The following is a 20,006-nucleotide window of genomic DNA, read 5'->3' on the forward strand; positions in this document are numbered from 1 at the left end:
CGATATCTCGTTTTTGATGGCAGTGTTTATTTCCGTAGGTGCTATCCACATTTCTTCTATTAATCAACGTTTTCTCCGTAAGTTATCAGCAAGTACGTCCATGATATCTTGAAGGTTCCTCGTAATGACAGAAAACACTTTGGCCTGAGGTAGTGCGTCGAGATTCATTACTTTCCACAGCGCTAAAGGGAGAACTCAAGAATGAGCGACGTACAGTGAATCTTACCACTCGAATCGCACTGAGCATCGTCCAATGAGAGACTTGGGAGTACAGTATCTCATAAATAACCCAAAAGAGTAGTGATGCCGTTATTCACCAGACCCAAGCTGCAACATCTGCGCTGTTAGCACTGTTTACCATCCTGCTGTCAATAGAAATTTCCCTAGTGCTACGCTGCCGTTTATTTTTTTCTTGTACGTGGTGAGGATTTGATTCGACCGAGCTGAAAAAGTTCCAGTAAGGTGCGAAGTAATGCCAAACGAGGGAAAGCAGGCTTCAGTTTCGACAAGCTGCAGCAAAAACTCATTATACTTATCACAGTTGTGGACAGTAGTTCTTCCGACGAAAACAACTATGATCATATCCACTTCCAGGTCGTTCCAACCGCAAGCAAGTCAGGTCAGACTACGTCTGCGGTTCCTATTTTGCGCGTTCATGAATCGAGAAGGTGACATCTCCCTCCGGCTCGTCATGCGACATCTTTTTCCTGCGAACTGAACAAAGTTACGCTTCAACCGAGGCATTGCCGAGGCTCATGTCCGCTGCTACTGTAACTCGTTACTGAACGGGCTGTAAGCGTTTGAGCTGATACGCGCGGATTCTTTGCAGTGCCAGTATCGGCCTCAAATACAACATCGAACAGTGTGTCCTTGAGCTGCTCCCGAACCAGCAGTATACTGTAGTTCGTCGCTCCGGCAACAGGTTGATGAGCGTAGTGTAGGTTAAAGGTTAAACTAACGTTAAGTAGAAAAAACGTCTTGAACATGATTGACAGAAATACTGTTTTCACTCGTTTAGGTACGGCTACTGCCTCTCTGCAACGGGAGAGTCTTCCACACTTTCATCGTCGTCTCAACTGCCGTCCTGTACGCAGCGTCTGTGAGTGATTTCCAGGTTCTCTCCACCCGCTTGCTCCCCCACATCCGCTGGCCAAGTCTCCTGCGCGTCGACTACCGAATTTTTGTGCGCTAAAGTGCACTGAAATCGTCCAGGCCACGTTGATAACTCCATCGAGACAGGGCGAAAACAACAATGACGCCTCCCGCCGCTGCCTCCATGCCAGAGCCCGCGGCCGAGCCACCCATAGCTGCAGAGAGCGCACAACTGTCGCTCAAGGTACGCACGCTGGATCAGAGGACCTACCCGATCACCATTTGCGCGGCTGCGTCCGTGCCGCAGCTTAAGGAGCTCGTTGCCGCCGAGACGGGCGTCACGCTGGCCCGTCAGCGACTCATCTACCGCGGACGAGTGCTTAAGAACGATCAGACTTTGTCCGCGTACTCGTTGGAGGATGGCCATGTCTTGCACCTTGTGGTGCGGGCTGTTCCGCCTACTGACGCCGCTAGCCGGGCGTCGGCCAGTGCTACGTCTGCTCCAGACCCTTCCGCCGGCCAAGGTGCTCCTCCTGCAGGTAGACAGATGCCCGCTCCGTACCAGTACGCTCCTATGCGTGTTGAGCGAACATATTATCGGGACGAGTATGAGCGATTGGCCAGGTCGAGATTGCGTCAGCAGTCATCTTTAACGCCACCGAGAGATAACGACGAGCCCGACCCGACAATGGGGCGATCAGGAAGTGGCGACCTGCCCAGTCGCGTGGTTATGGGTGCGACCATCTCGATGCCCGAGGGTTTCAGACGTGACAGTGCCATTTCTCAACTCCATGATCTCCAACCTCGTGACACAAATTGAAGAGGGTGTAGGCCCAACGGCGGCGCGTGGACGACGTCGCACAACATTTTCACGCGAAGGTTCGAGCGGCAGCACATCCGCCGAGATGGAAGCCGCCACGGCGAGAGCTCTTCGCCATCACCACCGAAATCGAGACGGGTCTGGACGGCAACGCCACGGACGACGATCTTCGTCCACTAGTGCTGAGCGACAGGCCACTTTGCGTGCTCGCACGGGTGCCCGACTCGAATCTGTCCGTGCGACGCTGGACGACGCGTCTCTTGACTTCCCCGCAGAGCTTACAGCACTACCGCAAGGAGACACCAACGCAGCCATGACAGAACTACAGCAACAAGTGGAGATGTTCTTAACCCTCGTGCAACGCTTTGGGCCACGACTTCGGCTTTTATCGGCTGCACTTGCGCAGCGCGACCGCACGAATGGTGCTGCCGCTGGTCCAGGTCCGTCTGCGTCGACTGCGATACCATCAACTGAGACTGAGTCTTCTACAGCGCCACTCCCGCCCGGCCCCACTGCACCAGTACCTGCGTCTAGTATGGTAGCAGCTGAGGCAGCTTCGAACAGTGCACCCAACACTGGAGACGCTGGTGCTCGCAACACCGCCGAACCAGCGGTATCACCTCGCCACGTACTTCGTGCCATCGAGGCGCTGCAAACTATTGGAGAATCGACAGATCTGCTGGCGCGTATGGCACGGCATGCATTTGTTCGACAGTCAGTGCTGTTAGGCGAGCCACTTTCGAGACGTTTAAGTACATTGACTGCGGCGGGTGATAGGATTCAAGCGGCACTTAATCAAGGGAGAGCTGCAGGCGGAGGCACTGCTGGCTCAACTGTAGTTGACAGAGCGAGGCGTGACGTGGTGCAGGGACCAGCTCGTGCTGCGAGGTCGTCAAGTACAGGTCACTCACGTTCACGAGTTAGATTCAACGTCACGGATTTACTGGGCAGCAGAAGCTCTGCAGCAGCAGGAGCTACGAGAGCGACCCCAGCAGTGGCTCCCGGATCAACACCAGACACACCAGTGGATCTTACGAACCCGACTAGTGGCGCAGCGCTACCGGCATCTGCAGCAGCGACGACTACCCAGTCAACTACGGGCAGCAGACGTACTGATGCAGTGCCAAACGACGTCAATGGCTCAGTACCGCCCACTGGCGCGCACATTTCCATCTCTGGCATGGGTCTGCCTCTAATGTCATCAGTAGTGTTCCCGTTCTCGCTCGCGGCAGGGCTAGGCGGCAGTCATGCGACCACAACTTGGAACTTGGCTGACTTTGTGAGTCGCTTGATGAGTGAACTACCGATCTCCACTCTTTACGGCGTTGTGGCTGGCGACGCCACTCACCTCCACCATATCCTTGCACACATTGGGTTTGCGTTGTTCAGTGGCGTTGATGTTCCGCGAGTGACGAGACCGAATATCCGAACGTGGGCGCAGGATCTCGTTGCTGAACTCCGTCGTTTATTGCGCTCGCATGCGCTCCCTGCTGACGTGCTGGATCAAGTTAATGGGTCTGAAGAGCGACAGACGGCGCTTGGGAACGAGTTGCTGCGTGTTGTGGAGCCATTTATCCCGGACCTGGTTGAATACCTAGTTCGAGCCACGTCTGCTAGTCGCGCCGCAGCATTTGGAACAAGCAGCGCAACTTTCTTGCGCACCATGGCTCAGCAAGTTGTTCGACAACTACGGGCCTACGCGAGAGGCGACTCGATGGAAAATGAAGATGATAGCGACGAGCGCTTGAAGCGTTTGCTGCGAGGACTATTCGTGTGGCTCGGCGTAACCGAGCTCATCGCGCGCTTTGTTGTGGATAGTCTGTTGTGCTGGACTGAAGGAGACGACGCTTCTAGTCATCGTGGCCGTACACGTCAACGGGAGGAAACTGACCCCACTGATGCGCCAGCTACTAAGCGACGGCGTGAGTAAAGCTGACTCCTGAATCAGCCATTCTTTTAGTATGATAGGATGCTATTGTTATTCTCTGTCAAAGTCATGGCTACCGAACGTGTTTTCACGCATACGAAAACTACGAGTACAAGTTGCCACATTCAAGGAAAGTCGATACCGAGGTCGCAGCTACATGTAGCAATTGGCCCAGCACTGACGCTTAAGGTCGTGTCATTCCACACCGGTCAACGCATGCTTGGCATGTTTTTCATCACTTCGAGATGAAGACCGACATGGACATACATTGCAATACTAATCCATGGGCATCAAACTGTATACGTAGTTTTACAGTATCTCAAAAGGAAAAAAAATCTTCAGATGCATAAGGGGCAAGATTACTAACTCCGTTGATCTAGTTCGACAGAGGGTTCATGGTCGGGAACTTGGGGTAGACGCGCTTATATAGGTGGAGACACACGGTGTCGTGCTGTTTGATGGGCTTGTTGAAGACAGCCTTGAGGTCGCCGTGCGTACCGAGAGACTCCTTGATGTGGCCGGTGAGACCGTGTTTGGTCACGAGCTCCACCGGCTTAAACCACCGAATGTCCTCTGGCGAGTGGAACATGTACCGAACCACGGCCTTGCGCTTCTTCACCTTCACCGGCGTGCCCGTGACGATCACACGCTTGAGCACGACGCGGTCCGGGTTCACATTCTTCAGCGTGCCGGACGCCACAAGCTGACCATCAGGCTTAAAGAGCAGCAACGAAGCAGGCTGGAATGTTACGGGACCATAAACAGTGGCCACACTCCAGCCACTCTGCGGTAAGAATCGCTGGAAGAGATGCTGGTCGCTCTTCAAGCTCTGGTCACTGAAAACGGGCTTACCCGAGAATCGTCGAAAGCCGCAGTGGAAAGACAGTTCGTCCTTGGACTTGAGTGTCTCGCCAGCAAACGACGAAGCGCGCTGCACTGAAAAGTTGAGCACACTCAGTCGGTTCTCGTGCTTCAGTAGAGCACCCATGACAAGAGGGCCAGCCTGAATACGAGCCTGCAGCTTAGCCACCGGCACCGCCTTAAGGTGCAGAGTCACGTAGACACCGGACGGGACGTATCCCATCTCACCGAACTCGTTGGGCAGAGCTTCGCTACCAAGATAGGATAACGCAACGGAAGCCGAGTCCTCCACGTCCTCCATTGCCATCGACGAAGCACGAGAGCGAGTCTGCAGGGTCTTGGACTTGCGACGCAGCTGGTCCTTCATGGCACGCTCGGCATCTTTGCCGCGCGCAAGAGCAAGACGCTGCACCATTGCAAAATCCGCAAACTGGAACAAACGAGCGTAGTCCGAAGGAAGCGACTCCTTCGGGTCCCAAGCGCTCGTACGCAGCGACTTCATGCCGCGGTATCGGGCGAAACGCACACGAGCAGGCTGGTCCACCGGTACGTCCACCTCGTCTGGGAACGTCATGTTTTCCTCTTCATCCTTGCGCTTCTGAGCCTGGTCTACGTAGTCGTCGTCAACCATGAACATGTCGTCGTCATCGTCATCCTCGTCGTCATCGGCAGTCTTGCAGAAGTCTTGGTTAACTGCAGCGTCTGTCTCCTCTTCCTCATCCTTCATCTCGTCCTCCTCGTCATCTCCATCGAGCCAAGCAGCCTGGTAGCTAGACGCACCCTTGTTAGCCACAGTATCCGCCTGGCGCTGCTTTTTGGCTTCGGCCTCAGCCTCAGCAATCTCCTCGTTCGTTGGCCACGTCTGCTCCGACGCGAATGGGTCGTACTCGGCTTCGAAACGAAGATCCTCCTGTAGATCAGGGTCGGCCGTAGCAAGCACCAGTACTTCGTCCTGGCCAGCAGCAGTCGGGGCAACAGGAGGCTTGGCGTTCATGTCTGCGTCCATCTTGCCGTGCTGCACCTGACGGGCACCCGCTCGTGTTATACGGCTCATCTGGAACGTACCCACATCCGTGATGTGGATAAGCTGGTTAACTGATAGCGGCTTACCGCGCAAGTATCCGTTCACCTGTAGCTCACCGACCTGTTCTCCCTTATCGTTCTGCGCCTCAGAGCCCGGCACAAACGTGGCTGTTGTGGCAAGCATGTACGAGCGTGCTTCGCGCCAGTGAATAACCTTGGGCGACAGCGTGATCAGCACGCGAGACAGCTGGCCGGGCACATTGGCCAGCGCCACCTTGGCGCTCTCGCCGAACTCCGTGGCGAAGAACTTGTTGCCAAGCTTCTTGAGCTCGGTCTGACCCTTGGCCGTGTGCTTCTCCAGTCCCTGAATGACGCCCACCGTGGTCGGCAAGCCCTGCGCACGTACAGCCGAAACGATCTTGATACCTTCCTCGCTCAGTCCGCCGTCCGCACCGTTGTGCACAGACAGCACGAACAGCACGACGTCGGCCACCTTAGCCGCGTCCAGGGCCACGAGCAGGTTGCAGCCGCAGTCAACGACACAGAGTTTCTGCTTGTGCTGGCTAAAGACACCGACTGTGCAATTCTTGAGACCGATGGCGTCCTGAGCCGGCTCCTCCACGGTAGCCGCGCCCTCCAAGATGCTTTGCTGCACTTCCGCCAGGTTGGCCATGTCACTGAGGGCCACCAGGGCCACGATCTTGGGCGGGCCAAGAGAACCTCCAAGTCCAAAACGGCGCTGCAGCAGCAGTTCTTCGCGCTTGTTGTCGCGAAGGTGCTTTTGGCGCTGCAGACGGGCCGCCTTCTGGCCTGACAAGCTCATGCTGCCAATGCTGGAGCCTGTGCTGCGTACGCTCGATCGACGGCCTTCGACCTTGCCACCAGAACGCCGCGCCAACAGCGTCTTGGAGTCATGTCGACCAGTCTTATGCTTCTTGTTCGTCTGCTTAAGCGGCCCGGAGCGGTGGTGATGCGACGTCATGCTCAAGGAATGATACACTATGGGGCAAGCGTTGCTGACCAGCCGAAGTGAATGACTGGCGAGCACCGGTACTATTGTATTTTCATTGGCAGATGTAGTATAAAGTACTATAGAAAGTGTGTATAATACTTATACAATGTAGTAATCCCAGTATTGACACATAACCACTGGTGATGCCTCGCTCGACAGGGGACGAAGATGCGACGGCGCGCTTCCTGGCCAAGTACGGCGTGGCCAAGCTTGCCGAGCAGTGGAACTTGGCACCAGAGGTGTGCGCCACGCTAACCAAGTTAAACATTCGCTCGTTCTTCCCCGTACAGGCCGTGGCCATCCCCAAGATCCTGGCCAGTGACAGCGACCGCGTGACGGATATTTGCATCTCGGCGCCAACCGGCAGTGGTAAGACACTTACGTATGTGGTGCCTATCGTGCAGCGCCTCCTTCCACGCGTCGTATGTCGCGTTCGTGCGCTTATCGTGCTACCAAGTCGCGATCTGGCCGTGCAGGTACATCAGATCGTCCAGCAGTTTGTTCAGGGCACACCTCTTAAGTGCGGGTTAGCCATCGGCCAGAGCAACTTCGCAGCAGAGCAGAACGCTCTGGTGGGGGCCACTTCAGGGAACAAAGTGATCGCCACAACTGATGGAGGCCGCAGCTTGGTGGACATCCTGGTGGCCACACCCGGTCGTCTCGTGGATCACCTGGAACAGACGCCGGGCTTCACACTGCAGCACCTTCAGATCATGATCGTCGATGAGGCCGATAGACTGTTAAATCAGTCGTACCAGGACTGGATCTCGAAGGTCTACGCTAGTGTCTTTAACGGCCAGGAGGTGGACGAGGACGGCCTCACCCTTGGCGTCGGCGTCACTTGTCGTCGCCAGGACTCCATCAACAGACGTCGCATCCGTACGCCTCTTACAAGAGTATTGCTGTCTGCTACACTGACACGTAACCCGAGGAAGCTGGCCGCCATCGGTATGAGCAATGCTGAGTTGACCAAGATCGGCCGCATTGACGACCCGCTGGCTGATAACGCGAAGTTGGGCAATGCTGGTGACTCGGATGATGAAGATGAAGACGGTGACGAAGCTACCGGATCGAAGAAAATGTACTCGACGCCTACGAATCTGGATGAGTACTGGATCGAGTGTGACACTGGATCAAAGCCGCTTGTGCTGCTGGAGCTGCTGAGCGAGTTTGCGGGCTCATTGTCCATTGTCTTCACGGCTAGTGTGAACTCGACCCATCGTCTGGCCCGACTACTCCAATTGTACTCTACCCACCCGGAGCGTATTCGAGAGTTCTCGAGTAGTCTTTCGCAGAAACAGAGATCGTCCTTAGTGGCAGACTGCAAGGCTGGGCGTGTGGAGACGGTCGTGTGTTCCGATGCTATGGCCCGTGGTATGGATATCGAGGATGTCGCGAACGTCGTAAACTACGACGTACCGTCGTTCATCAAGACGTACATTCATCGTGTGGGTCGTACTGCTCGTGCTGGCCGTCACGGTCGCTGTGTGACGCTTGTGAAATTGGGCCAGATGAAGAGCATGATGCGCATGCTCAAGAAAGCCGACAACAACAAGTTGAAGCCGTACGCGCTCCAACAGGAACACATGAAGACGCTGGTGCCTCGATACACTGAAGCACTGCAACAGCTCAAGGACACGCTCGAAGCAGAGAAGGCTGGCAAGCTGCAGGCCACCTCTATTCTTCGCAAGAATAAGATGTCTGTAAGCGGAGGAGACGACATCGCAGAGGAGGATCTGACTGAGGAAGTCGTCAGTGCAGACAAAAAGCGAGCGTTCTCTGTTCTTAATGCTCAGCTTGAGCGGAACTTGGGGCAACGAAAAGTTCGCAAGCAATAGATAGAGTATCAACATGTTGCACCTTTTGGTTCTATGCGGACGTCTGTGCCTCAGTATCTGTCGTCTGTGATGGCGATTCATCTCTAACATCCTTCTCATGTCGGCGCTTCTTGTTGGGTATTGGTGGTTCTCCACGTTCTGCTCGCTCCTTCTCAATCTGTACTCGCTTGAGATGGTACTTGTGTCCCTTTGAGCGCAAGTGCTCAGCCCACTGCTTCTTCCCTGTGAATTCCCGCCCATTACAGACCGTGCATGTGTTTTTTTGGAACTTGTCCTCTAACGAAGCTGCTTGAGTCGCCTCGGGTTTTTGCTGCTGGACACTCTGGTACGTCGTGATCTGCTCACCCTTCAGGAACTTCTGAGCAATGTCAACAGCAGGTTGAGCCACAAGAGTGTCCCATCGAGCGACATCACTGCTGTCCACTTGGTATACAGGGATGTTCTTGGTTACAAACTTGTTTCGGATCCACGAGAGCTGTCGTCGAGCATACTGACGCGTTGCAATGTTTAGCTGCTCAACGCACGCGTTTAAAACAGTCTCCAGCTCTTTGGAACCCTCCTCCTTTGCACCGCTATTCGCCTCTAATGCGTCGAAATAGGGCTGGAATTCTTTGTATCCAATAGCTTGCAGAATACCAACAGAGTTCTGCGCTTCTTCATCATCTTCGCTGTCCGGATTCATTCGCGGTGGATTCTCCTTCACATGGACACGCAGCCCACGGATCTCTTCTACTAATCCGGAGCTCAACATCGTTTCCACACGCTTCGCAAGGCGTTCGCTAAGCACCGGTTTGCTAGCGTGCACCCAGAGCGCACAAGCATCGAAATATTTCTCAATGTTCCTCTGCCCCTGCTCCTGTTGGGCCAGTAGCTCACTATGAGGGACACCGGTTTGTTCGAATACTTGTAGACTGCGCTGCACCTTACGCATGTTGTTGACATGCAGCCGGGCGGCCATCACCGGGTCTACGGCTTGTAACCGGACATACAGTTCTTCTGGCGTCTGCTGTTCTTGTTGCTCTTTGTGGCCGGTGGCCGGAGACTTGACCGGCACATCGTCCAGAAGTTGAGACTTCCATAGGATAGACTGCGTGTAGTACATGGTGCCACCCACGACGATGGGTACTTTACCCCTGGCCAGTATGTCGTCGATGGTTTGCAAAGCCAAGCGCTTAAAGTCGAGCACGTCGCAGCGGGAGCTTGGGTCTACCACGTCGAAGAGATGGTGGGGCACTCCCTGCTTCTCCTGCTCGGTGATCTTGGCCGTGGCCACGTCCAACCCTCGGTACATCTGCATGGCGTCTGAGTTGACAATCTCGCCGCCTACTGCCTTGGCCAAGTCCACAGACAGCTTGGTCTTACCTGCGCCCGTCGTGCCGATCACCACCAGCACCTTACGCAGCGCTGTCATGCTTTTAAATTGATTGGCGTCTCGAACACTTGACTAAAGTATGGTGAGTGTTTTTTTCGAATTCAGGCTTGTCAATTGAACTCGACTGAAGTTGCTACTATGGTACTTCAGTTATTCGATATCTTTATCTGTTCACCGGGGACGAGCATGCGTATGCTGCTTTCGTTGCTATGAATTACAACTTCGTCCGTCAGGTGTGCTCCAAAGCCCAGATTGAGCTGTCTTCCGTTCTCCATGATCTCGAGGTCTCGAGCTTTTTGCTAGCTGAAGTACTATATTTTTTGACTGACACCGCATTACGGCGAAAATTTAAACACAATGTTTTACATTGTAACTGTGCATCCTGGTCATCTACAGGTACTTTCACGATGTCCGCTTACTGGCCTTGGAGATCAAAAACTTTGTGATACTATCGATCTTCTTCTGCTCTGCTTCTGTTATTTGCAGCGGCTTCTTGTCCACCACGGCAATTTCATCCGTCTCCACTTTTGTCACTGGAGCTCTAATTCCGATGGCCACCATACTCTTGAGCTTAAAGATCCTGCCGAACGTCTTGGATGACAAATGGAGCACGCAAATAGGCACCTGGTGCAGTCTGCAGAGTAGCGGCAGGTGGCCGAACGCCAGCGACTCAGGATTGTTCGCGAAGACCACCACTTTGACTTCACGTCTGGCCAATGCTCGGGCCACTTGGTTCACGCCTCGCACTGTACGGCTAAGAGTGGTCGGTACTTCAGCCACCTCCTTCTGAAGTCTATCCAGCACAATATCACGATCCTCCTTGGCCAGTTCCTCAAATTGCGGCGTCGTCCATGGCCGAGCAATCTCCACTGAGCTCCGGGTCTTCCGCTTCTGCTTCTTTGCTCCAAGCCGCTTGAACTGCGTCGCCACGGGCGCCTTCGCTTTCGCTTTTGCCATGATTACACAAAAAAATGCTGGTCATAAAGCGTCAATAGAACGGCGCTCTGTTATTGGTCAAATATCGGTTGTTTTAAACAATCCATACTGGATGTTCAGTTTCCGACCTCACTGCGGAAAAGGGAAGAGGCATTTTGTACGTGCAGCATGGGGAGGTTCTTGGGGGCGTCACCCACAGCGAGCAGTGAACGTGGACGCAGGTACGAGATGCTTCCAGGCGACAACGAAGAAGACGAGACAACACAGCAGCCGACGGCTGTACCCGCATCTCCCTCTACAGCCGAGGACACGCGCGTGACATCGCCGCTCAACACGGCGAGCCGATCTGCGCTAATGCGAAGTGACAGCGATGTCAGCGTGGAGGAAACACAGCACCCGACGTTGCAGCGTCAGCACCAGGAGATGGACCAGGATGAAGACACGTCGAAGGAGGAGAAGGAAACTCCCGAGACCAAAGACGAGGACAACAAGGAGGACGCCGGCCAGCAGCCTGAAGAGGACGCAGATCCCGAAGCCATCAACGTCCGCATCCTGGACTTAAACGGAAAGTTCTTTAACATCCCATGTCGCCTGGACTGGACCGTGGCCCAGATGAAACAAAAGGTGTTGGAGAGTACAGAGGTGGCTGTGGCATCCCAGAGACTCATCTACCGTGGCCGAGTGCTAGAGGATGAGTCCACGCTCGATAGCTATAAGGTCGAGGATGGACACACTATTCACCTCTTTGTAAGGGCCGCGCCCACACCCGACCCCGAGATCTTAAATGCTGAGCTCAATGCCAATGGGAGCTCCAGTTCCGCCAGAGATGATGGCATCACGGTCGTAAACATCAACAGTGACATTGTATCGTCGGCCGTGTTCCCGTCCGACTCGGCCAGACGTGTAGACCCGTTGATGCTCGACTCTCCTTTGGGTAATTGTGCACGTCGCGTGAAACTTTGGAGTTCGTTCCTGTTGATTATCTACACTATGAAGGTCATGGGCCAGTTTGCATTGCTCGCCAATGACCAGCAACAACGGGCCGCTCAACGTGAACAGGAAGCCGCGGGGGCCAGCGAGACGGACCAGCCAATGAACCGATACGACGAGTACCCGCAGTACTACACGCCCGACCCTCTGATTGGTGGCCTCGAGCTCATGGTGCATTGCTTCGGCGTGTACGTGGGTTGCGTGGGCTTCAAGGCTGCACACGATACGGACATTCGCCCCATTCGTTTCTACTGCCGTGGTATTGTGTGGCTTGCCATCTTGACTGTAGCAGAGCAGATTTACACAACGGTGCAGATCTCGGAGACGGACTTTCCAACGGAGCGAGTGCAGTACCCCTACGGCGGACAGGGCCCAACGAAAGACGATATCGTGTCGGCCAATATATTCCAGACGATCATGCTTGTGGTAATGTGGATTATTGCTATTCGCCATTCATATCTGCATCAGCGGGAGGTTTCCATCTACAACCAATCGTTCGCTGCGGCCGCCATGAATGCTGCACCTCCTGTTCACCTGCCTGAGGTGGTGTAAACAGTTAGTACAAGATCGGGTCCAAGTGAACGAGAATATATATTTTTGAAAGTGTGTAGAGAGATTGTTATGATGGCAACTATCTCACAGTAATGTTGTGTTTGCATGGTTTAGGACGGGTGGACAATTTTAATCTTGAGCTGACTATTCCCAGTGTCCCTGAAGCAGTTTTGTTTTCTCCCATGTTTGCGTTTGGCAAAAATAGTGAGCCACCTGCAACCACCCTTGCAGTTTTTCATCCCGAGCGAAGCCTGCCAGATCAACTTGAAGCATACTACTACAGTAGGAGACTATCCGCAAAGGAGCTTTTCACTTTTGTAGGCATTGGATTGAGGCAAGATGTCGGCCGCAGACTTCGACGACATTTTCGGCGACGACCCGAAGATGGATGCGACTGGGGCACCCACGCTAACGAACGTTAATCTAGACGACGACGACTTGTTGGGCGGAGAGCCAAGTGGTAAAGTTACTAAACCTTCTCAGCCTTCTCACGGATCGAACTGGGAGCAGATTGGTAGTCACGAACAGGATGAGTTTTTGTCTTGGCTCGATGACGGCGGGTCTTCCCAGCCGGCAACTACAGCAAGTACTTTAATTCCAGACGCACCACCGTTATCATCGAACTTTGTCCCCCCTCCTGCACCTGTGCCAGTAGCACCTACCTCTGCCACCACGTTTGATAGCGTCTCACTCGACGACAACGACGACTTCGACCGGATGCTAGAGGGTACGAGCACAATCACTCATGCCCCTCCTCCGATATCTAGGTTTGATACGCCAAGCAGTGTCTCTCTTGATGATGACGATGATCTCGACCGAATGCTTGACGCACAGCCAAGCTCTTTTGAGTCTGGTCCAATTTCAGTGGAAATGGCTAACAACACTGCACCAGACTCTGGTGACGATCTCGATCGGATGTTGCAGAGCACAACCTCGCAAGTATACGTGACTTCAGATACCTCAAACTCTGTTTCATTTGATGATGACGATGACTTGGAGCAGCTCGTCAAAAGCGCTGGAGCAAGCACATTCGTTTCGGCTGGCAATATTTCGCTTGATGACGATGACGACGACGATCTCGAGAGAATTGTCCAGAAAGCCAACAAGCAGGCCAATGCAAGTAGCTCGCGTGAGAACAGTAGCTCCTCGTTGCAGATCAAGAGTCAAGTCCACGCACCGCACAAGATCCAAATCGGTACGTTCTGATTGCCCTCGGTTTTGTCGCTATTGTGCTCACGTTTGTTGCATGATGCCAGATGTGCTGACTGCGCGACAAACTTTCCTCGAGACTGGAGAGCTTCCAGCAAGCGCTCGGCTTGCACTATGGCAACGTGCTGTCCAGGTGCGGCTTGTATCGAATGGTTTTCGTGAGATGACTACTTAGTTCTCACGACTTGTTATCTTTGTTTCAGCCCGGAACCGAAGATTCGGCTTCGATGTATGCGGTCCAGACAACCTCACGCTCGCTACCAAGCCAAGCCTTGCTTCGTAAGGAGGTGGAAGCCCTGTGTTCACGTATTTTTTCGAGTGCAGCGCACGCGCGTATTCTTCGTGAAGTCGGTGACAATATGCGTGGCACGCACTTGCTTTTTATCGACAGTGCTGAAACACTCGTCACTTATCTGTGCAGCCAACTCAACATTGACTACTACTCGGGAATCGTACTTACCTTCGCGCCGTTGCTGCTTGCGAGTGGCAGTGAACCTCTTCACCCGGAAACAGTGGAGACACTCGCAGCTACATGTCGTCGATTTCTTCCACACGTTAGCCAGAAGGTCCCCCTTCGCTCATCAACGACAGGCCGACGTCCGCTACTCAAGCGTATGTTGCTCTACCACGCCCCACGACTTGCTTCCCATTTGAACCAGCACTTCCCGACGTGGAATCAAGCGCCTCCTGAGGAATGTGATGGAACGAAAGACAGTGGTGCTATACCAGACTCGTGGCTTGGCTCTTTCTTCGAAGGTGAGGGAGTGGTAAGTGATGCTGCCAACTTCGACTTCTTGCTTAAGGTTTGGGACTGCAGTTTAGTGCTGGAAGCTTTTTCTTCACAGGCGAATGCTCCACTTACGACGGGATGTTTCATCACACTTTATGCCATTGTGACGGCTGAGAAAGCGTTGATGCGCATGCAAGGAGAGCAACTACGCCACTGCATGGCAACGACCCTCTTGGATACGCTACTCCGTGGTGAAGCGACCAAAGAGAACGTCTTCGTTCGAGGGATTCGTCACTTGATAAATTCCACGCCACCATGCATTTGCGCTAAGCTTCGCAGTGCCGGCACACCACCACCAGCAGTGATCGAGGATGACGTAAAGCCTACTGAGGCTCAAACGTCAGGAACTACCAGCAACAATTTCGGGATGAACAACTTGCTGTCAGCATCGACACAAGGTCTGAAGGATGTGTCGAACATGATGATTGACATGCCGGTGAAGTTGATGATCGACATGCCCGTCAAGTTGCTCACGATGGTTCCGCTGAATCCCATGGCAGCTTTGTCGTCGCCGACATCGACTTCGCTGACGGATTCTCCAGAAGCCCAGCAGCTCTTCTATCTGCACGTGCAGGCCATGGACGTAGCTTCTGTCTCTGTGACCCTGGAGGTTAGTGAAGTTATCCCATCTGTGTTCGGAGGTATTCAGGGTCACGAAACTGGATCACTTCGCTATTTTATCGTGGACTGCCGTGGAAAGGAAGATATGCGACGTGGTCAAGTTCCCACTGCTTTCCATTTTGATCCCAATGCGGTCTCCGACCCTGCTGTGCTTGATCAAGTGCTCGCAACAATCGGTCCGTTAAAAGGCGCTGGAGTCCACATTTGTGTTATGGGGCAAGGATATGCGCACATTGCAGAGGAGCTACGTCAGTTCCAGCAAAAACAAGGTGTGGCATCAGCTTCCCCGTTTTGCTTAAGCGAAGAATTTCTCGAGACGTACGCGAACGACCAAACGCGCGTGCAATCCACGATTGAGTTCTTGCTGAAGCACGAGTTCCCACGCGTGAGTGTCCTGGATGGAGGGTACTCTGCTGCTCACGGCCATCTCTTCCGCTCTCACAGCTTGACTGTAGACGACCTGGCAGACCACGACACACCAAACTGCCAGCTTTGTCAACATGACCGTAGCATGGAGGCTGCCAATCCTCCTGCCACTGCCGGCGCTATAACTGCGAGAATTGCTGAAGAAAAGGAGTGTGTGCATGACTCTGGCTCGGGGTTTGCTGCGAGTTTACGGACTGGAAGCTCAAGAACAAGTGAAGCGTCCTCAAGTTTTGCTTTGGATGACGCTGGTTTCACGGATATCAACCTCTCTTCTCCTGCCAACACCAAGAGCCCTCCATGCGGTTCTTACTACTCGAGTTTTACAGGTGCCTTTAAGACTGGCAGCAAGACACTCCTGAGTCCGACGGTGGACGGCACGAAATGGCTTCTCAAGAAATCTGCTGCAACCACCGCTGAGTTTGCCAACGCTGCAGCCAGCATGGGAAACATGGGCAATAAGACCCGCACAGGAAGCATGAAAGACACGGCGGCTACGGCGAAGAGCTCGGGTGATTCTCCTACAAAGGAGATGAAGCCAGCAATGCCGAACCTCAGTAAATGGCGCACCTCACTGGTCGCAATCGGTTCGGAGAGTCTGGATATGCTCAAGAAAGTCGAGTCTGCGATGGAACACGCCGTCGAGCAAGCTGCAGTGGCTACTACGACAACCACAGCCAAGGTCCGAGTTCCGTTCCCTGCAACCTTTTCGCCCACCCCGAAGGAAGCAGGAGCTGTGACGTCACCGTCGACAGGTAAGTCGCCCGCAGGTAGCACAAGCTCTTCTGGTACGCCTCCCGCGCCACGAGCTGTCCTTTCAGCTGACCCCGCTCACAGCAAGTTTTTCCACGAGTCTACGGACGAAATGTTCACGATCGATGACGACGACGACGATGAAGATCAGGAAGGACACTTCGTTCAAGGTGTAGACGCTGGCGGTAGTCGTACATCTGCAACTTCGAGTTTCGCGAAGGATTCTCCTGTCGGCGCTAGTGTTGCAGGACCTATTCACGAAGTTATCAAGGGCCACGTTTGTGAACTCAAGAAGGGGATGACGGTGAGTCGTACACAAATGTTGTCATGCGTGAGTAGCCCATTCTTCGCGTGCTACAAGAAGAAAACACCTATTGGAAATGCAGGTGCTGCTTCGCGTTCTAGCATGAACCCACGTCGCGTGGTTGTGATGGAGAATAACCTTGTGGTTCTGAGGTCTGCTACGCGCAACGAGGACGACTCGTTCATCGTGAAATCTTGCCACCCGCTGTCGCACATCACACGGATGACCTGCCTCAAGAAGAACGCACTTATGGTAAGCATCTACTACAAGTGGAAGGCAGACGACGGACAGATCGTGGAGAAGCGCAACTCGTACGAAGTTCAGCAGCGTGACGACTTCATCAAGGCTGTCAAAACTACGATGGAAAAGATGTAGGCACCAACTGATTAGCGAGAAACTGTCATAGCCCATTTTCCTTCAAATAGGTTTCTTAAAATACACACTGTATCGGCATGCGACGTTGCACGTATTCAAGCGTCCTCAATCTTCACTTGTGCTTTTATCTCCAAGGATTTTCCTGCAATGTCAGACAAGAAGCGTGAATCACTTGCATCCAAGATCGATGAGGTAGCTCGCAACCAGATTTGGCGCGAGCAGCTCAAGACCGAGTATGAGATGGAAAGTGCACTGACACCGTTCCAGCTCAACCCGAAGACACGTACGTGTTGCTCTTTGACTAATTCAATTCGCTTTCTTCGTCCTCACAGTTTGCTTGATTGCCTCAGTAAGCTCGATCACTCTAAAGCCAACCCAGACTCACCCAGAAGACTTTGGTAAAGTACAAGATGACCAGGGAACACGAGATCTCGCTGCAAAGCTGCGTGAAGTGACCAAGAGACCCACAGAAAAACAAGCCCTACCGATGACAGAAGCTCAGCGTGTCGGGTGGCTTCATGACATGGCAAGCAAAGGGATCCGAGCAGACATGCATCAACGAATGTTCAAGGGTCGTGGCAGGTACATGCACAAGCTCTTACCTTCCGGTATCCGGCGTGATTCTTACCTTGTTTCTTGCCTGTTTCAAGCTGCGACGTCACCAAATTCGCCGATTCTTACTGCACTATGGCAGGCTGCAGCCCTTTTGCCGACAAATCCACTCGCTGATCCAGGAACCACAGGGATAGAAGAGGAATAAACATGTTATAGCCAACATATTAAGAAAGGCTACGCCCAAAAAACATATTAAAGCCCTCCTTCCTCCGTCATCTCCATCATCGACGAGAACCCAATTTCTCAACCCTTGCGCGTGCACTTCCCGTCTTCAGGTACTGGAACCTTTATCGTAGACAAGAGAACATAGACGGCAACCGGAGAGCTGTCTACCTACACGTCTGTTGGCGGGGGAGGTGCTGTAATTGATCCTCGTCGCTCTGTTCGATGAGGGATAGCCTCACCAGACGCACTAACAATACTCGACATTGACGACTGCTTCGTGATGGGTGGAAGCATGCTTAATGTCCGGTGATGAAAGCGGCTCCATCCCCGCAACTTCTGCGTTTTCGTCCAGCATCATCAACTGGTTGCGGAGCTCCTCGATGTGAGATAGCACCACCCGTCGATGACCCTTTTTCACATCCATATCGATAAGGTCATCCTCGTCAATAGTTGCCACGCCACGTAGCGTATCAAACCCATCTTTCTCAAAATTCTGAGCGTATTCTTCCATTTTGAAAAACTTGAGCCAGTTGTAAACGGTCTCAATATCTGAACAGCACCATCAAAACAATTAGATGCACAGCCAAATAAACTAGCAGTCCCGTCAACACGACATACTTCTGCTTCGCGGAGCTACGTTTTCCTCTTCATCACCCGCAGGCCGTCCATTGTCATTCTCTATCAATGACGCTGGTGCCTCGTCATTCGTCGAATAATCGTCGTTGCCTTCTTCCCAGGCTTGGAGATAGTTAGCGAGAGAGCTGTGGCCGGCTTCAAATGCACAGCGCGATGGACTCTTGTTCGTCTACAGGACAGGAGCAAATAATGCGGAAAAAGACAGGTCAGGTCATTCACTTCAACTCCGCGACAGCAGATCGCTGGATAAAGAAATCGAAGCGCCTACCAGTGTTAACGAGAGAAATTCTGACGAGTCTTGGGACTTGCGGATAAGCCAAAACGCGCACTCCTTGTTGCCTCCAAGCGCTGCACTATGCAAGGCATTGCGGCCAAACTGTAACGTACATAGTACAGTTACTACATCATTCCATAGTGTACTAGATTGGACAAACCTTGTCAACGTCCGTCCACAGAGTGAAGTGTTCGATCAGGAGCTTCAAAGTTGACAAATGACCGAACTCTGCAGCCCAATGCATGGCATTTTTACCGTTCTGTTGGCAAAGTTACCACAAAAAGTTTAACCGATGGTCCACAGCAGATATTATTCATACACCCCGGTACCTTGTCGCGCATAAACCGCAGCGGGTACGACCCGTTGATATCGGCAATAATTCGCGCGATTTCTTCGTCGTCTCCTTCTTCCGCCGCATGCACAAATTTCTGCAAAAAGCTCTTCACGTTAGCGATCTCTTAACAATAAATCGACAGTAAACGAGTCATACCTGTGACGTTTCGTACCAGCTCTTCAGAAACTGCACGCACTTCTGCTTGTGCTTGTCCTTGGCAATTTGATACGCCGTCTTGTTGTCCTAAACGTACAAAATCTGTCAACGCGAGATGGTAAATTCCATTTAAGCAGCAGCTTTACGCACATAGCTGGTAATGTGAATGTCGATGCCTTTCATACACAGATACTGGATCACCTCCTTGCGTCCCTTTGACGCTGCCCAGTGCAGACACGTGCCTCCATACTGTACGCATAACACACGCGTCAGCCTCTAATTTCTCTCTCACTAAATTCGGAGCATACCTCGTCGACCGCATTAATCTCAATGGGACTGGGGCATTCCTCCAACAGATACGCGACCACGTCCAGGTGGCCGTTGATGGCGGCAGAGCAGTGCGCGAGGCGACCAAACTTATCAGGCGCATCCAGTGGCACTCCGCTCTCCACTAAGAACTGCACCACCTCCAGATGTCCGTAGAAAGCCGCATAGTGCAGTGCTGTCTGGTCGTCGTGGTCTGTGGCGCTCCAGTTTACGCTGCCGTGCGTGCCCATCCATTGCACCACGTCGAGTTGTCCAGACGCCGCTGCACCATGTAGCGCAGAGCAGCCGTGCTGCAAAGACGTGGTAATAGCAATGACACAGTCAGTTATGTATGATGTGGTGCAAACGACCATCACTCTGACTCGCCTGGTTGCGGTAGTTGACGTCGGCATGCAGTGCTTTAATGAGGTGCTCGACCTCCAGCAGCTTCCCGCGGTTGGCCTTGCAGATAAGAACGTCACCAAGAGTATAACTCTCTACGACAGGCGGGGCGCTGGATCCCAGCGGCAGCTGTAGCACGCGGTTCATCAACTCAAGAGCAGATTGGCGTCACGCGTGCGGGTTTCTCGGAGCTGCTGAGCGGTGATATGAAAGAGAGTGG

The 20,006-nt window shown here is 53.2% G+C and overlaps 10 protein-coding genes across 10 annotated transcripts; 6 read left to right on the forward strand and 4 right to left on the reverse strand.

Annotated features, from left to right (window-relative positions):
* Nucleotides 1-1,252: 1,252 nt before the first annotated feature.
* On the forward strand, nt 1,253-2,229 carry PITG_03154 (ubiquitin family protein, putative; the record flags this gene model as incomplete). The annotated part of the gene is made up of 4 exons (XM_002906195.1): nt 1,253-1,656; nt 1,723-1,796; nt 1,858-2,144; nt 2,188-2,229. The coding sequence occupies 4 exons, from the start codon at nt 1,253-1,255 to the stop codon at nt 2,227-2,229; spliced, it is 807 nt and encodes a 268-aa protein (XP_002906241.1).
* Nucleotides 2,230-3,092: 863 nt separating this feature from the next.
* On the forward strand, nt 3,093-3,842 carry PITG_03155 (secreted RxLR effector peptide protein, putative; the record flags this gene model as incomplete). Its single annotated transcript, XM_002906196.1, has 1 exon — nt 3,093-3,842. One exon carries the CDS (start codon nt 3,093-3,095, stop codon nt 3,840-3,842), a length of 750 nt encoding a protein of 249 aa, XP_002906242.1.
* A 373-nt stretch (nt 3,843-4,215) lies between these two features.
* PITG_03156 (pre-rRNA-processing protein TSR1) lies at nt 4,216-6,705 on the reverse strand (the record flags this gene model as incomplete). The annotated part of the gene is made up of 1 exon (XM_002906197.1): nt 4,216-6,705. One exon carries the CDS (start codon nt 6,703-6,705, stop codon nt 4,216-4,218), a length of 2,490 nt encoding a protein of 829 aa, XP_002906243.1.
* A 173-nt stretch (nt 6,706-6,878) lies between these two features.
* PITG_03157 (DEAD/DEAH box RNA helicase, putative) lies at nt 6,879-8,573 on the forward strand (the record flags this gene model as incomplete). Its single annotated transcript, XM_002906198.1, has 1 exon — nt 6,879-8,573. One exon carries the CDS (start codon nt 6,879-6,881, stop codon nt 8,571-8,573), a length of 1,695 nt encoding a protein of 564 aa, XP_002906244.1.
* A 31-nt stretch (nt 8,574-8,604) lies between these two features.
* PITG_03158 (tRNA isopentenyltransferase, putative) lies at nt 8,605-9,984 on the reverse strand (the record flags this gene model as incomplete). Its single annotated transcript, XM_002906199.1, has 2 exons — nt 8,605-9,579; nt 9,628-9,984. The coding sequence occupies 2 exons, from the start codon at nt 9,982-9,984 to the stop codon at nt 8,605-8,607; spliced, it is 1,332 nt and encodes a 443-aa protein (XP_002906245.1).
* A 363-nt stretch (nt 9,985-10,347) lies between these two features.
* PITG_03159 (uncharacterized protein) lies at nt 10,348-10,902 on the reverse strand (the record flags this gene model as incomplete). Its single annotated transcript, XM_002906200.1, has 2 exons — nt 10,348-10,434; nt 10,480-10,902. 2 exons carry the CDS (start codon nt 10,900-10,902, stop codon nt 10,348-10,350), a joined length of 510 nt encoding a protein of 169 aa, XP_002906246.1.
* Nucleotides 10,903-11,235: 333 nt separating this feature from the next.
* On the forward strand, nt 11,236-12,423 carry PITG_03160 (ubiquitin family protein, putative; the record flags this gene model as incomplete). The annotated part of the gene is made up of 1 exon (XM_002906201.1): nt 11,236-12,423. One exon carries the CDS (start codon nt 11,236-11,238, stop codon nt 12,421-12,423), a length of 1,188 nt encoding a protein of 395 aa, XP_002906247.1.
* Nucleotides 12,424-13,669: 1,246 nt separating this feature from the next.
* Nucleotides 13,670-16,898, forward strand: PITG_03161 (uncharacterized protein; the record flags this gene model as incomplete). The annotated part of the gene is made up of 2 exons (XM_002906202.1): nt 13,670-13,765; nt 13,836-16,898. 2 exons carry the CDS (start codon nt 13,670-13,672, stop codon nt 16,896-16,898), a joined length of 3,159 nt encoding a protein of 1,052 aa, XP_002906248.1.
* Nucleotides 16,899-17,032: 134 nt separating this feature from the next.
* Nucleotides 17,033-17,715, forward strand: PITG_03162 (cleavage induced hypothetical protein; the record flags this gene model as incomplete). Its single annotated transcript, XM_002906203.1, has 3 exons — nt 17,033-17,181; nt 17,249-17,480; nt 17,549-17,715. The coding sequence occupies 3 exons, from the start codon at nt 17,046-17,048 to the stop codon at nt 17,625-17,627; spliced, it is 447 nt and encodes a 148-aa protein (XP_002906249.1).
* Nucleotides 17,716-17,846: 131 nt separating this feature from the next.
* PITG_03163 (uncharacterized protein) lies at nt 17,847-19,933 on the reverse strand (the record flags this gene model as incomplete). The annotated part of the gene is made up of 10 exons (XM_002906204.1): nt 17,847-17,912; nt 18,013-18,227; nt 18,297-18,483; nt 18,583-18,690; nt 18,749-18,847; nt 18,918-19,016; nt 19,079-19,165; nt 19,229-19,327; nt 19,387-19,695; nt 19,790-19,933. The coding sequence occupies 10 exons, from the start codon at nt 19,931-19,933 to the stop codon at nt 17,847-17,849; spliced, it is 1,413 nt and encodes a 470-aa protein (XP_002906250.1).
* Between the last annotated feature and the right edge of the window lie 73 nt (nt 19,934-20,006).

Source organism: Phytophthora infestans, genomic scaffold (genome assembly GCF_000142945.1).
Source record: "Phytophthora infestans T30-4 supercont1.4 genomic scaffold, whole genome shotgun sequence".
In the NCBI taxonomy this organism is placed as follows: domain Eukaryota; phylum Oomycota; class Peronosporomycetes; order Peronosporales; family Peronosporaceae; genus Phytophthora; species Phytophthora infestans.